The sequence below is a fragment of the Lissotriton vulgaris genome, chromosome 11, assembly GCF_964263255.1.
Source record: "Lissotriton vulgaris chromosome 11, aLisVul1.2, whole genome shotgun sequence".
Lineage (NCBI taxonomy): Eukaryota > Metazoa > Chordata > Amphibia > Caudata > Salamandridae > Lissotriton > Lissotriton vulgaris.
In genome coordinates, this window is record NC_141699.1 from 132,933,523 (window position 1) to 132,950,602 (window position 17,080).

Sequence of the window (17,080 nt, forward strand, 5' to 3'; positions counted from 1 at the left end):
GCGTAGTGAGCACCGGGGTGCCACTCAGCAGTCACCTTCCTGTAAAGCCCTGCCTACCCAGGATACACAAAACCCTGTCTGGGACGGTGCTAGCACCGCCCTCGACAGGAAACCCTTTGTCCAGGCTCCCCTCGCTGGAAGGACTCCCAGCTGCAGGGGGTCAGACTTGTGTCTGTGGTGGCAGCATCCATTTTGTGGAGCTGAGGCTTCGTTTAACTTTAACCGGGGTTCACAGTTACATCCATGTCGTGTCCCTCTAGAAGGGTGGAATGCTAACCCCGTCGCCAGAATTGGCGAGGGGTTAGTATTCCAATTCGTATGACACCTTACTCGACATGTTTTGATAAAGCAATACCAAAGATAGCATTTAACCGCGAGGATTATAATGCACTTAAGAGTATATGGTATGCGATATCATGGAACAGCTATTAGGACTTGGCTCCGCAAGCTGCAGACAGGCTCAGCTCATGCCAGAGCACCATCTCACACGATTCCAAGCACTCTGCCTTCAGGATTGTCAAGGCCTGCCATAGGAGTGACTGATAGGAATCTGTGTGTCCATTTTTAGGGTTAGATATAGGTATACTATATCTACAGCAAAGGGTGATTACACGACTTTGCCCCAGCTGTCATGCAGCCAGTTGTGTCAAATTTAGGAGGCCAGCCAGGGGTGGCATAATACATGCTTCAGCCCCTGGTAGGCCCTGGGTACACCTATGCCCTGAGTTACAGGGTCTGATAAGGTGGCCCAGTACCAATTGGTAAATGCACCTAGGGTACATGTTGTAATTTAGAGAGAGAACAGCCAGGCTGTGGGTCTGATTGGCAGGCCCACAGCCAGAGAAAGTCGTAAACCAGTGAAACAAAAGCAAAAAAATCTGGGTGATCATAGGATTGCAGACCCTACTCTCCTACAGTGTTGTCCGTGAAAACCTGCACTACACTCCCCCGGAGGGGGGAGGAATGCCTTCAGTGCTAGACGAATCGCCCACAGCTCCAAAAGGTTGATATGGAGCCGGGACTCCGCCGGAGACCAGAGGCCTCTGATCTCCGCCTCTCCCATGTGGCCTCCCCAGCCCTGGAGGGACGCGTCCATCACAACCACGTGCTCCGGGTGGGGTAGGGAGAGGGATCTGCCACTGACCCAGTTGCGGTCCGTGAGCCACCACTGCAGTAGTCTCGCAGTGCCCTCCGAGATCTAGACATGATCAGACAAGTTGCCCTGATGCTGGGCCCACTGAAACTTCAGGTCCCACTGCAGAGCCCGCATCCGCCACCGGGCGTGATGCACCAGAAGGATGCAGGAGGCCATCAGTCCAGAAGCCGCAGCGTCAACCTGACCGAGACTCGGGATAAAGGCTGAAAGATGGGAATCAGAGCCTGTATATCCCGAACCCGCTGTTCGGGTGTGTAAACCCGAAACTGGGCCGAGTCTAGAACCGCTCCGATGAAGAGGAGCTTCTGAGAGGGACACAGGTGCAGGAGGTAGGCCGTAGTCTGGAGGTGGCTGACGACTGTCTGGGGCGAGCCCGCCTTCAACAACCAGTCGTCGAGGTAGGGGAAGACTGACACCCCTAACCTGCGCAGATGAGCTGCGACCACCGCCATCACCTTCGTGAACACCCCTGGGGCGCTGGTAAGGCCGAAGGGGAGCACGGTAAACTGAAAGTGCTCTTGGCCTACCGTGAACCGCAGGTAACGCCGGTGGGCCGGCAGGACGGGGATGTGAAAATAAGCGTCCTGCAAGTCCAACGCTACCATCCAGTCTCCAGGGTCTAGGGCAGCTAAGACCTGAGCCAAAGTCAGCATCTTGAACTTCTCCTTCCGGAGGAAGCCGTTGACGTTCCTTAGGTCCAAGATAGGGCGTAGGCCCCTTTGCCCATCTTGGGTACCAGAAAGCAGTGGGAGTAACATCCACACCCTACGTCTGGCCCAGGAACGCGCTCGATGGCCCCCTTGGCCAAGAGGGCCATGACTTCCTCTTGCAGAAGTTGCAAGTGATCCCCCGACACGCGGTGGAATTGCGGTGGCATGGCTGGAGGGGTCGCCTCGAAGGGGAGGGAGTAGCCCCTTCGGACGATTTGCAGCACCCACCTGTCCTACGTGACAGTGCGCCAGTGGAAGAGGTGATGGCGAACCCTGCCTCCCACAGGCGTCACATGGGCCTGAAAACTCGGACTAAGAAGGTTTCGAGGCGGGTGCTGTGGAGGGAGGTGTGGACTGGCCTCGCTGTTGACCCCGACTGCCGCCACAGCGGTTTCCACGGCCGCCACCGCGCTGTTGAACATTCTGCGGCGCGTGGCTGGCAGCACATGTGGGGACGCCCCTTCCGTGGCCACAAAAGGAACAAAAGGCACCCTATTGCTGGTGTGGGGCCGAGAGGCCCAAGGACTTGGCCGTAGCCCTGGAGTCCTTAAAACGCTCAAGCGCATGGTCTACCTTGTCGCCAAAGATGCGACGGCCATCAAACGGCATGTCCAGAAGTGTGCTCTGGTCATCGGCCGAAAAGTTGGCGGACCTCAGCCAGGCGTGGCGTCGAACCGCCACTGTCGTTGCCATCGGCCTGCCCAGCGAGTCCGTGGTATCCAGCCCACACCCGATGGAATATCGCGCTGCATCTCGGCCTTCCACAAGGGCCTGGCTGAGTTTGGCCCGGACCTCCTCTGGGCATTGTGGCAGCACGTCTGCAACTGTGTCCCACAGAGTGTGGGTGTAGCGGCCCAAGAGACAGGCGGAATTGACAGACCACAGCCCTAAGCTTAGGGACGAGAACACCTTTTTCCCAAACTGTTCATATCTCTTGGATTCCCGATCGGGCGGGGCCGTCGGGAATGCGGTCTGGGAATTGGAGGCCTGGATAACCAGGCTCTCAGGGGTGGGATGGGTGGACAAAAAGCATGGGTCGCCCGGGGCCGGGCAGTAGAGTCTGGCCACGTTCCTATCCACAGGCGGACCTGTGGCGGGCTTGGACCAAGTGCCCACAAGAACGTCACACAAGCCTCATTGAACAGCAGCAGAGGCTCGCTGGAGCTAGACTTCTCTCTTGAGGACCTCAGTGAGGAGGTTAGTCCTCACGGCCGCGACGGGGAGCTCAAGGTTTAAGGCCTTGGCTGCCCTCGTCAACACTACACTATATGTAGACCTCTCCTCCGAAGTCACGGTCAGAGGGGAGACAAATCCAGTGTCTGGCGAAGTGTCAACACCACTGGCCTCCCCAAGCTCATATGTCCAGTCCTGTTGAGACTGGCATTCCAGTGCCAGAGGGTCCTCAGACCCCTCCCAATCTTCCTCGTCACCCGTTTCCTGTAAAATAGGATTAGCAGACGGGCCTCCTCATGGAAATAAAAATCTCCAAAGGCCGTCGGAAGCGGCGCCCTGCAGCGCCGTTCTGGCGCCAGAGTTGGACCGTAGGGAACATTGGGGACGGCGTCCACAGTGGGCGCCGGGGGCGACACCCATGGGGCCGGCGCCGGTGAGGTCGTAAGGTCGACCGGCGACGACCCGGATCCGGAAGCAGATCCGGTGAGGTCCTGCGGCGCCAGGACCGAAGTCTCCGGCGGCGTCGGGACCGAAGTACCCGACGGCGTCGGGGCCGAAGCACCCGACCCGCTAGGGCCTCCAGCCGGGAGCCCGGGCCCGAAGGCGCCACGGAACCCGACTGAGGAGGGAGGGTCCTCATGGCCATGAGGTACCGCTCGATCTCCTCCGGCGTCGCGCCGTGCCCAGGGACCCGAAGGTGTGGGGCAGGCGGTGATGCTTGCGACTCCCGCGGAGCCACCTGGGCGGTGTCGCCCGAACCCCCGGCCGCATCGTGCGAGTGTCGGGGTGGGTCGGAGGAACGATGACGTCTTTCCAACCTCTCATGCCTCTTACCTGAGGACTTGGAGCCTGACGACCGGTGTCCACTCCCGGAGCTGCGATGACTCAGACCCCGCGACCGATCCCTCGACCTCCCGTGGGACCGGGAACTGGAGCGGCGCGGGGCCGACTGTCGGAGCTCAAGCCGCTTGCGGGACCGCTCCCGCCTAGCCTTCAACGTAAGGGCCCGGCAGTCGGAGCAGGTGCGGTTGTCGTGGTCGAGGCCTAAGCACTTCAGGCACCGGCAATGGGGGTCCGTAACCGACATCAGTCGGTCGCACTTCGAGCAGGGTTTGAACCCGGGCATCCCTACCGGCACCGATAAAGTCGAAGACTCGAGAAAGAAATGATCAAAAAAGATCAAAAGTTTAGTCAAAAAATGACTAGGGGTAGAGCTTCTGGCGCGGAAAAAAGAAGAACTGACGTCAGCGCGCATGGGCGGCGTCTAAGTACTCCGCCGAAGTCATTCGGGCGCTAACTACGCTGATGACGGACGCGGAGCCGCAGACGACGCCTACCGACGCGCAGGGGTATTGCTATGCAAAAATTTCCGGATCCAGTCTGACACCTGGGGATATTCTAAGGTAAGGAATCTATCACTAACGTGTCTCTTTCAGATAAGGGTTTTAAAATTCAATCTGGATAGGTCCAAGTCTATACGTCAGTCTGATCAACTATATGTTAACTATGGATCGATCAGAACAGTTCATGCAGCCTCGAAACGTTCTATTTCGAGATGGATTGTTTCATGTATCAAGCTTGCTTACCAGTTGGCGCAGAAGACTCTCGGGTTTTCTCCCAAGGCGCATTCCACCAAGGGTAGAGCTGCGATGGCGGCTTTTCTCCATAATGTGCCCATGTCTGAGATCTGTAAGGCGGCGACCTGGAGGTCCGTTCATACATTTACCAGACATTACTGTCTTGATTCTGACACTAGTGCAGATACCCAGGTAGGCCAGGCCTCCTTGCGGAATCTGTTTAACAGCTGAGTTCTTGGCTGTTATGATTGGTTTTTTGGTTGGGTCATGTACTTCTCATTTACCTGCAGGTGGTTGATGGGCTTGCTATTCTATTCAGTGCATAGGACTATTGATGAGGATCCCCTGGAAGTGAAGGATATGTTACTTACCTGTAATCCTAGTTCTCTTCCAGGGGTATCCTCATCAAATGTATAAGCAACCCACCCGCCTCCACAGGTAAATGAGATTGGTGTGTCTATGACTTATGGTTGAGCCCTGTCTTCAGGGTTAGGCAAAGAACAACTGACCTACCTGTCCCTCCTGAGGCATGATGGGAAGCCTGGGGCCATCAGTAGCGTCAGCGGGTGGGTCACTTGCATATCTGTGCTTGATTCCTAAGAGGTGACATGGCCGGGAGCAAGATTGGGGCCGGCGTCTTTCGAAGTTTATGCTTCCGCTATTTGTACTTTGTACTAGTGTTGCATGTGACTTGTTATTGGTAAGGCTCTCTAACCGTTGGCTTATTCCGTTAATAGCTTTGATCCATCCTGATCCATCCTGATCAATCTGTCAGGGCAGGGGAGCTCTCATCCTTAATCGGACGTTTGTATAAGAATTGAGTTATGAGCCCTGCTGCTGGAGACTTTAAAAAATACTTTTTGTCTGGGACAGCGTTCCTTGCACTCCTTAGGATTCTAGGTGGTACTTGGGTTGGGGGGATTGACTTTGCGAGGGCAATTTCTTGACGCTGGGAGGCTTTTTCTTTTTTTCTTGTCATCCTTCTGTGGGGGTATCAGCTTATTGGTGGCTATGTAGTCCCACAGTGGACTGAGCTTTCTCCTTGGGGTTTGGAGTTTGAGCAAGACAGCTGTCTATGCCCTACGACCGGTCGAGGTGGCTGGGTGGTCTTTAAGCTGTTATTTTCACCTGGTTACTCCCCCTGAGTGCCGCACCACCGCTGGCCTCAGCACCACCCAATGAGTTTGAAGCCAGCTGTTCAGTCAGCAGGCGGTGGAGTATGCGGTGGGGTCCTGCAGGATGACAATCCGACGTTCCCCTTGTTCCCTCCTCCCTTAACTCTCCCTGCCACCTGCAGTGTTGTAGGCTCTCAATTCACTTCCTTCTTTCTTCCCCTTCGAGGATGTTGTCACTAGTGCTCAAAAGCTGAGGTTCACAGCGGAAAGGGAGAGTGGTCAAACCCAGTAATAGGATACTTAGTGAGATCATTGCAGCGTGTTGTGGCTTGCAGGGGAAAGAGCCTGGATGGCTGGGGGAGTGTTTTGCTGTGGTTGCTGGTGTTGCCTGTCTTGCCGGGTAGTACTAGCAGCTGACCCAAAACAAATGTGGGGCAATATGGGGAGGGCGATGTACTATCCTTGCAGTGCTCTCCCAGCAGATGTGCCCTGTCTCGGTGATCCTTTGTTAGCAGCTATGCAACCTCCCTTGCGGGCAGAGACAGGCGGGGAGGGCAGGGGGGGTAGAGACAACAGGAGCGCTGAGACGGCCTCCTGCTGCTCACACTGGTCTCTCCCTTCCGACCTCCACCTCAGAAAACACCATAGATTCCTCCTGCAGCTCTGCGAAACCTCAGCAAAGCCCCTGTGTCACCGCAACTCAGAGACTCCAGGCAACTCTTACCCGCAAGCCGCACCCAGCTGGGCTGCTCCCCCCAGGAGTTCTGGACTGGCCGCTTGTCCTGCCCTGCTGGTCACACTGCGGAGCTTCCCTACCTCGCCTCCAAGCGGCCACCGTTGTCTCTGTCTCCGCCGGCTGACCAGGAGCGCTGGAGCTACAGGAGTCAACGCGGAGATCACGGCGGGGAGTCAGTAGATCCAACCTGGTGACCAGCGTGGACAAAGTAGTGAGAAACAGCCACTGATCCCCAGCTCAGTTTCGCGGCTCACTCGCGCCACACAGAGGCTCCGTCCCCCTACTACTGCTGTGAAGTGCAACCCAGTCCGTGAGCGGAGCTCCACGGAGTTGCGACGTGCCGCGGTCCAGATTAAACTGCCCGGTGGAAGACAATGGCTCCAGCCATGCCCCACCAGCCGCTCGCAACCTCCGAGCGCTGTTGGCGGCAAGAGGGCGGGAAATCAGCGGCATCTGGAGCAGAGTTGCGGTGAGTGTCATCTTTGTGCTGCCGACGGATCGCACACACTGCCGCCCTCAGAGATCGGGACACAGTCTGTACTACTGAAGGGGGCCCCCGGGCAAAGGCCGCATCAATTTCGGCTTCGTGGCTTGTGAAGTGCAGCCACCACAGCTCGGCCACAGCTGCCCTCCGGTGCTTGTGCGGTCTCCTCCAGTCAGACGGTCCGCAACGTTCAGTTCAGAAAGTGACCAGGTCACAGTTTGTGCCAAGCGCTATTAATCTATTTGGTGGGTATTGGAGTGCTATTGTAAATTAAATTGGATAGATAAGATGTTTAAACACCTGAGATATGCTTGTTGGTCTAATGACCCAAGAAACATAGGAAACAAATTCCTTAACCTGGCCCTGGCTATCAAAAAAAAAATACATAGCACAGACTCGGAAGTCTTGCAGAGAGTTGGAACATCGAAAGTCGGCGAGACAAGCAAGTTACTTACCTTTGGTAATGATTCTTCTGGTAGATACTCTAGCAGCAGTTTCCTCAATTTGTGAATAGTCCCCATGCGTCAGGCTGGATCTGGAAACTTTAAAAGTAGCACTCTTGTTTGCCGGTAGTCGTTTCTGTAGTGGACACTGACGGCGTTCCACTTAGGAATTGATGAGCTGAGCCACATATAAGCGCCACCGATGCGCGAAAACATCAGTTGCTTTCTAGGGTGTCCACGCCTTCGGATGCAGAGCCCATTAGCAGATTGGCATGAGCAGATTTCTAAATCTGTGGTCTTTTTAGAGGTGAACAGTCCAGTCTATAGAAAGGGGTGGCAGAAGGGTCGGGGAGGAATATGCAGGTTAGACAGAGAATCCCCAGCAAGATAATTACAGAAGGTTAGTAACTCGTTCTTCTCACAGATCCATCTAACCCTTGACTTCTCACCTTGTGAATAGATACCAGAGCAGTACCTCTCAATGTTGTAGGTCTATAAACTGGCTCATCTATAAGGTCCTGTAGGACTGAGGGGCGAAATACCCATGTCGAGGCAGTAATGCTTTGTGAACTTATCTAACAACCGTGTATGGCAAATGTCCAGGACAGGCCCTCCGCTTGATAACACAATGGTAGCAACTTTGGCCTTGGTGGACTGAGCCCACACATCTTCTGCAGGCTGCTTCTTTTTCAGTGTGTAGCAGATCTTTATGCAGAGAACAATGAATGGCCTTTCCTTTCTTTCCTCCGGAAACCCCAACAAACAGCTTATTTTCCACTTGATGTTCCTTAGGATTATAGATATAAAAGCTTAGCTCTTACTGCTGAAACAATGGAGTTCCTCTTCCTCCTTAGAGGGATGATGTGGAGCAATAAATGCCATAAGTGTGATAGCCAGTTCGACATGGGCGCTTTTTGTAAAAAGCAGCTATGGTCCTCAACACTAACTTTTCTTGGAAGAAAGTGGTATAAGGGGGGTTGACAGAAAGAGCCTGCAGTGCACTGACATATCTAATCAATTTTCTGGTGATGAGAAAAACTGTCTTCAATGTCAGAAAGTCTCAGTGGACAACTGAGCAGTGGTTTAAAAGCAGTGCACATCTTAAAGAGTTTTCTGGAAACAAATATTGCAAACTGTTGGACCTGGCACTCTTTTAAAGGCTAACCCCTAAACTTTGCGAGACATTTACAGTTTTCTCTAACCTATTTGGGTTCCTTTGCTACATATCAGACACCCCTATGGTCGGCCCTTGGGCAGGGTGCATTGGCAGCTGAAGGTAGGTCATGCCCTGATGTGTGTGGCATGACCTAGTAATGAATTACAGCCATCTTCGTTTTATTATTGTAAGGATACCTGTCTCCCTTAGACCAGAATGGGCAACTTTTGATTATTACCTCTTATTATGTATCTGACCCAGGGAACATGGTAAAAATATCAGACTAGCGTCCCTGAATTCAGAATTAATTAGAACACTCTTGAGGATAGATGATTTCTACCATCTTAGTTGGAAATAGTACTTTTAGAAAGTGTCGGTTTCCTTGTCCACTCTTGCTGGGTGCTGCTGCTGGAATGTGTATTCACCGTCTGGAGATCATGACAGGGTCTGGGGAAACTCCAGCATCTGGTGTTAGCTGTCTGCATTTTAGATCAAGAAGAGGAGTAGTTTCAGGGCTATGTCCTGCTCTTCACAATGCTGACGCTGCTTCCTGCTGGGCGGCTGATGACCCTGCCTCCCTGCTTCAAAAGGTGAGGTGTCCCATGATGGGGGAAACCCAACACCAGGATCTGGGGAGGGGAACTCCCTGCCTACATCAAAGACATCAAAGACATTTTGCTGGATAAAGAGAGACCCTTGCACTAGAGGGGGGGAATACTTTTGGAAACGCAAGAAGACTGCCGGACGGCAGAAGGGGGGAACTGTAAGGAGAAAGGCCTTACATGGAGACTTGAGAAAAGGAAGATCTCCAAGGGCCTGGAACTAAGCCGGCCCCCTGACTGAAGTCTCAGGAGCAGTAGACTTTAGCTTCCTGCCTTCCCCTTAAACCCCTTGCTGCGGGGGGTGGAGTGCCAGCAGCTTCTTGAGCACTTCCCAGTGACCCCTCGTCACTGGCAGACTGGAAGCGCAGAACGCAACTTCTTCAAGAGCCCTGCTGACTTCGTCGTGGCTCCCAAACCTCGCAACTTCAAGAGCCCTGCTAACTTCGTCGCGGCTCCAGACATCGCAACTTCAAGAGCCCTGCTGACTTTGTCGCGGCTCCAGACCTCACAACTTCAAGAGCCCTGCTGACTTCGTCCCGGCTCCAGACCTCGCAACTTCAAGAGACCTGATGATTTCGTCACGGCTCCAGACCTTGCAACTTCAAGAGACCTGATGATTTCGTCACGGCTCCAGACCTTGCAACTTCAAGAGCCCTGCTGACTTCGTCCCGGCTCCACACCTCGCAACTTCAAGAGACCTGATGATTTTGTCACGGCTCCAGACCTTGCAACTTCAAGAGCCCTGTTGACTTCGTCGCGGCTCCAGACCTCACAACTTGAAGAGCCCTGCTGACTTCGTCGGGGCTCCCAGACCTCGCCACTTCAAGAGCCCTGCTGACCTGGTCGCGGCTCAAGCCCCTCGTCCTCATCGAATTGCAAGTGTCAGCGTGCGCTTCGCACATTATCAAAGACGTCCCCTGTAACAGCATACTCTCATGGCAACCTAAAGTATCAGCATGCACTTCGCACCTCACCAAAAGCATACCCGGTGCGCATCGTACTTCAGCCTGTCAGTAGCACCAGAGTACGCCTGGTACGCTTTGTATTCAGCCTTCCCCCTCATCCAGTACACCTCGTACTCACTGCACGCACCAGCCGGTGTGCTTTGTATTCCAGCCTTCCCCCTCATTGAGTACGCCTAGTACTGACTGCACGTACCAGCCGGTGCGCCTCGGATTTAACTATATCGGCCTGTACGCCTTGTACCAGCCACCAGCACGGACTGGTGCACATCCTCGCTTCTCCACGTCGCCCCAGTTGAAGGGGCCTTACTTTTCTACATTGCCCCAGTTGAAGGGGCCTTGCTTTTCTACGTCGCCCCAGTTGAAAGGGCCTTGCTTCTCCATGTGGCCCCAGTTGAAGGGGCCTTGCTTCTCCACGTCGCCCCAGCTGAAGGGGCCTTGCTTTCCCACGTTGCCCCGGTTGAAGGGTCCTTGCTTTTCTACGTCGCCCCAGTTGAAGGGGCCTTGCTTCTCCACGTCGCCCCAGCTGAAGGGGCCTGGTTCTTTGTGATTCCACAATTATCGTAAACCACTGTGAGTACAAGTGGCGCTGCTCAAAGACTTACCCCACCCTGAAATTAACTAAACCAACCTAAGCATTTTTTTGTATAGGACTCAACCCCTTTTAAATTAATATTGAGGAACTTCGTTAACGTGATTGGTCTTGTGATAAAGTTATATAAAGAAACAGATATTTTTACATAAAACCTGTGTAGTGTCCATCCGTAGTGGGTCTCTTGTATTACTGTATGAGTTCATACATGCTTTACACCCTGCCTCTGAAGTAAGCCTATCTGCTCGTGCTACGTTACCATAAGGGTGAGCAGGGGTTATTGTGGGAGAGTACCTCCCCCCTTTCCTTGGGAGTGGGGGTTCCTGCTTGGCTTTGGTGCAAACCCCAGCCAACTGGAGATCCCATTTCCAACACAAACTGTTCAATAAGTAGCCCTTAAGAGTGCACTTAGCAAGTCCTTTGATTGTAATTGGTCAATTTGTCGGTGCCACACAAATCCACAAATCTGTCCTAACAACTGATGTACACTGATTTTGTGAAGGATGTCCCGCTGCCAAGATGACATTGTTCTACATTTTGTCCATCAACGGTGTTTTTTGCAAGATGACATTAAAGGCATCAATCGCAAGGCCAAAGGAGGTAAACTGCCACTGCTCAATCTCCAAGCATAGAAATGTAGATTGTAAAGGGCCAAGTGCAGCACACTGCCCTGTTGCTGCAACAGATGGTTGTCAGAAGCAACAGTTTGATCAGAGGACAGATGCTCACGTTCAGGAGTTCCAGGTACCAAACTCTCCAGGCCCTATCTGGAACCACTAGAATGACTTGGGCCCAGTCATTCTGATCTTCTTCCAAAATCAGGGCAGAAGAGGCAGTGGTGTTAAGGCATATAGGATTCCACTCTCGATGGAAAGTGTCTGAGAGAGAGAGAGCTGCTTTCGAAACTCCAATGCACAAAAGTGCCGAGATTGCATGTTTTCTGTGGTGGAAAGAAGATCGAGCCAGAGTTCTTTCCATTGCTAGAAAATGTCCTGCACCACCTTTGAGCCAACTTCTATTCACTATCCACTAAGCACCTACGAACGAGTTTGTCGGCCGAGTTTGTTGGCCTTGGTGATTAAAGATACCTCCAGATAGTTTACCACTAAAGAAAAACCATGGCGGTCCAGCCACTTCCAGAGGCGCTCAGTCTCCTGATACAGATCTGCCCTACTTGCTGCAGTACCGTATGGCTGTGGTGTTGTTCGTTATCACCTGCACCAGCCTTCTTCTGAAGGAATCAGGAAGGCCTTCAACGTCAAGCGAATCACCCTCCACTCCAATAAATTGATGTGACAAACAGAGGCTTTTGATCTCTACCTCTCCCAGATGGCTTCCACAAACCAGCAGTGATTCTTCCGTGATCACAGTCAGCTTTGGGTGGGGTAAGAAGAGGGGCCTAACACTGACACAACTGTGGTTAAGTAAACATCACTGCAGATCTTTTGCGGCCTCCTCCGAAATCTGAACACAACCCAACAGATTCCTGAGTGTTCTACCTAGTATGTATGGCCAGCAGTATGCAGCGGCCAACAACCCCATGGGTCTTAGAGATCTCTGCACTGAAATCTAGGACCAAGGTTGATACATTAGGGTCATAGCCTGAATGTCGTGGACTCTACACCAGGAGAAAGGCAAACAAACATCCAGTATTCAGAAAAGCTGCAATGAAAAGGAGAGGCTATGAAGGAGTCAGATGTGATTTTTGGCACAATGACAGTGAACCCAGACAATGTGTATCTTTGCAGTAAAATAAATAAGGTACTTTGGTTTAAAAAGCTAAAACCTCACTTGCTCTTCTGGATGAAGTGAAGGCCAGTGAGAAAGTAGTTTTCTATGAGCATTGCTGGATGGCTCTATGGATGGACTTTAAAGGAGTCTTCACTGGAGTAGGCAGCACTACATTTTGCTAGAACAAAATCATTTCAAAATGAATTCTTTTACAATTCCTTAAGGAAATGTTGATAGGAAATTCAAGTACCTGAAAATGGCTGTCAAGTGCACTCTGATTGATGAATTCTTTAATACTGCTTTGGGGAGAGGGAGGATGTACATAAAAGACTGATGTGGACAGTAGATTCAAGTTCTCCATCTGTGCCCAAACAGCGAATAGGCTCAATTTCATTCTGTAGGCTATTAACCAAAGACAGTGACATAGGAACCTCCATTATTTACTCACAGTTCTCCAGCAAGTCTGGAGGGCAAAACTCCGATTGTGGGGAACATACTGACTACTTATAGTGCAATTTGAACAGAATCGCCATTTGAACTGACATCTCGACAATTCCAAAAAAACTGTTGTCTTGAGGTGACACAATCCGTATGCAATGCTCCAACTCATTTTGCACAGTATTCTGGTGTTATTCATAACTGAAGGAAAAGCAATGATAACCTTGTCACACAGGCCTCTCCTTAAGACCACAGCAAGAACACAGCTATAACTCGTCCCCAATTGCTGACAAAGAATGGGCACTTGGTGTTTTAAGGCTACATGCACTAAGGGTTTTTGCAAAATTCCATGGTTCACAACTGCAAAATTCCTTTATTGTATGTACTAATGCCATTTTGTGATTCATAAAAGTTTTCGTAAATCCCCAAAGAGGATATCAAACCAACAAAAAAAAATCACAATTATGAAAGGGGGCGTGCCATCTAAATTGCAAGTCAGTATGGCATGTATCAATGGTTTGATTGCAAAAGGGGTAGCAAACTATTGTTCAGTTGCCTGCCGGGTTTCAGTGGTAACTGATTTGCACAGCAGGGGAAGGCAAGACCACAGTAAAGCACCTTCTATTCCAATGGGGTCACTGGTAGTTTCTGGAGGCTGGCAAGAAATAGGGTTACAAATTGTTAAAAAGGGACAACAGTGATTCATAATCCAACATGCAAACAGAGGTTAAAACATTTTTGAAAGTGGGCATGCCTCGAAATTAGATTTATTTGTCAAATGCAATTTCACAGTAAAAGACTCAACATTCTCAAATAAAACAATCTGAATTAGAAGCAAATTCTTCAGAAATCAAGTAAGGGTCCTCTAGGCTGGGGCAGAACATTATTAACCTACTTGCAAGGGATGGGTTGACTTTGACAGAGAGCTAAATGTTCCAAGAAGGTATCATGATGTTAATGAGAGGCTAAGATTGCTATGGTGCTATTCACCTTTCGAGTGATTCACAAATATGTTTTAGAAAACCAAAAACATCTACTAACGATAGGAGCAGATTTGAGTAGATTTCTCAAGGGGTTAATTAAATTCCTCGGAGGCTATTCATAGAGATATTGAAAATCGCAGATCTCCATATGCAGTTCACCGTTATTGAAGTATCTTAACGTTGTTTCTTTCTCTCGACTTATCCATTATTTCTCTAGGTGGGAAAATCCTTTCACTACACTCAATTTGCACACTTATTTGCACACCCATTTCAATTTCTTTGGCATGAAGTATAGGTATGCGATTTGGGACTGAAGAAAAAACATTGGTATAGTTGTGAAAACCCACACCTAAACTTAGTACAGTTGCAAAGCCTGATATATGTCCATAGTCAATGTGGGAATTATACTCACAAACGCAATTTTTCCACAGAGGAACTTCACTTGTGTGCTCTAGAAGTACTGTGAGTTGCTGCTTAAAGTTTAGGTTTCGGTTTCTGACTGTCTGGAATATTCAAAATGGTAGGAGCCATTTGCAAACACAATTGATTCTTTTTACCTTCAGAGATTCCAAATATAAATTAATACCCGTAATATGCAATATACTTTCTTAAAATTGGTAAAACATCATCATACCATGTTTAAATCTGTCTGTGGAACAATAGTCTTCAATTTCTCTCCTTGTCTGCCATCCATCACTCCTTCAATAATCATTTCAATAGACGGTGGGACATATTTTTCAAACAGGCGGTCCAACTCAGTTTGCTCTAGCTGCAACAAATGTTAGAGATTTCACAAATGATGTCTACTGTCATTGGAAATGCAATTCTCTGGCGTTCTTTAATATACCGCACATAAATTGTTACCATTGTGAACACTGAAGATAATTATGACAGATAGAGTTAAAATATCTGAGCAATGTAAAATGTCCTAAGAAAATATGTTCTCTTTTACATGATAATGGAAAGTGCACTCCACAGATTTTCCTGTTATGAATGGTTATTCATCATCACCCAAAACTTGATTTTTTCAATGCTCGTTATGTATATGTTTTTCATTTGGGAGACAGTTTATAGTCATTTTCATTCATAGTTTTTTAAACGTTTCTTTTACATTCAGCTTAACAACAAATGTGTTTTTTTAATTTCACTTTGGATTCGTTCTTTGTATTACTCCCACGTTAGGTGTTGTCAATTTGGCTTGGCCCTAAAACTAAAACTCGGCCTGGCAAATAACATAACATGCTTAAAAATGCACTTATTTAGAGAAAATAAATGAATGGCAATACTTCATTTATTTGGGAGGCTAGCAAATCTGTAAATAGCAAAGTTATATTTTTTCACACTCGTTATGCTTTACTAGCTTCCAGAGAAAAAGATGTGGTTGGTTTGAAGCTGTGTGATGATGACTGGAAGATTTCACTTGATGATTTACTTAGGACGTATACATATGTATTTGTAGTTTGTGACCAATGCCCAACACAGAAAATATTTAATGTAGAAAATCAAATAAGAAACTGGCCTTTATCAAATAATCTATTGGAACATTTTCCTTAGCTTTCACTTAATAAAGTGTTTACAAATGTGCTCTGACAGAGGAATGAGCACCACATTATACTCTTAAATGCCTACCTTTCTGTTTGGAGCTAGGTTTGTGGTGGCTTACGTGATAGAGCACTATGCAACTCTGTGTTGACATATCATAACAGTAGATTGAGTTCTAGGCGTTGCAATGGACAAAACAACCCTATAACATCAGAGCTCATATTATGCAATGTAAGGTGGATTTGTAGAGCACTGCTTTTCACCCACGGGGGTATTCAGGTGCTAAATAGGTGAGAGTATGCATGTGGTGGCGCTGGGTCTGAGTAGAAGCAGTCTTGCTGGTCCTGCAAGAAGACTAATTGAAAAGATAGGCCTTCAGCTTCTTGCAAATTTCAAAAAGTGAGTAGAAGGCCCTGATGTGTTGGGGAAGGCTGCTCCAGATGTGGCAGCTTGGTAAGAGAGTGATCGACCTCCTGTTCTGCTTCTGTGTCAGCGAGGGAGAGTGCTGCTGAGAGAAGTTGTCTGGTGGGTTTGTGGAAGTTAAGTCAGTGATTGAGTTATGCGAATCCCGTGTTGTGTAGTGACTTGAATGCCTGTGTGAAAAGTTTGAACTGGCAGCACTTAAGAATGGGAAGCCAGCGGAGCCCTCTGAAAGTAGTATGGTGTGGGATTGGCGAGGAGGATAGAGGACGAGTCTGGTGGTGGCGTTTTAAGTGGTTGTGAAGAAAATAAGTTGGAATGCTGGCGTAGAGTGCCTTGCCATAATCCAAACTGCTTGTAATTAGGGTCTGTGTGATGGACGTCTGGTGTCCGATGGGAGCCACTTGAAGATTTTACGTAACATGCAGAGAATGTCGTGGTGACGGCGTTGAGATTTGTGCCCAGGATGAGACCTAGTTTCCTTGCGTGGCCGGTTGGGGAAAGTGTGGGTCCAAATTCGGCGAGCCACTAGTTGGAGCCCCTTTGCTAGCTCTTATTCTCAAAGATCAACACTTCAGTTTTGTGAGTGTTGAGCTTGAGGCCGTTTTCTTTCATCCAATGGGCCACCCTGGTCATGCACTATTTGAAGTTTGCCTTGGTCATGACGGTGTCGTCTGAGAGGTGAAAAATGAGATGGGTGTCGTCAGTGTAGGAGAGGATGATGATTCCGTGGGATCTGATGATGTTAGTCAGAGGAGTCATGAAAAGTGTGGGGCCGAGCGATGATCCCTATGGTCCTTCGGTTCTGATGTGAGTGGCATGAGCCTGACTCGTTGTGTTCTTCTGGAGAGGAATAAAGTTATCCATGTGAGTGCTGGTCCTTGTATTCTCGCAACGTGTATTCTGGCAATGGCTGTGTGGTGGGAGATGGTGTCGAAAGCAGCAGAGAAGTCAAGGAGGATGAGGCTTGGGGACTGCCCATGGTCGAGGATGAAACGTATGTCGTCTGTGGCAGCTAGGAGGGCTGTTTTGGTGCTGCGGTCGTTTCGGTGCTGAGGCTGTTTCGGAATCCTGATTGGGAGTCGTCCAGGTGTTTGTGGTGTTCTAGGTGGTCAGAGAGTTGTCTGATAGTCCTCTCAATGACTGTGGCTATAAAGGGAAGCAGCGAGATGGGTTGGAAGTTGCTGAAAACTTTGGGGTAAACTAAGGGATTTTTGAGGAGGGTGGTGACTTCAGCGTGTTTCCTGTTATCTGAGAAGG

At 49.7% G+C, this 17,080-nt stretch overlaps 1 protein-coding gene across 1 annotated transcript in view; it reads right to left on the reverse strand.

Annotated features, from left to right (window-relative positions):
• DNAH10 (dynein axonemal heavy chain 10) overlaps window positions 1-17,080 on the reverse strand; it is a 1,963,751-nt gene that overhangs the window by 775,495 nt on the left and 1,171,176 nt on the right. The window contains exon 42 of the mRNA XM_086942901.1: window positions 14,493-14,627. Within this exon, the coding sequence (XP_086799027.1) occupies window positions 14,493-14,627 (135 nt within the window). The remainder of the gene's footprint in view (window positions 1-14,492; window positions 14,628-17,080) is intronic.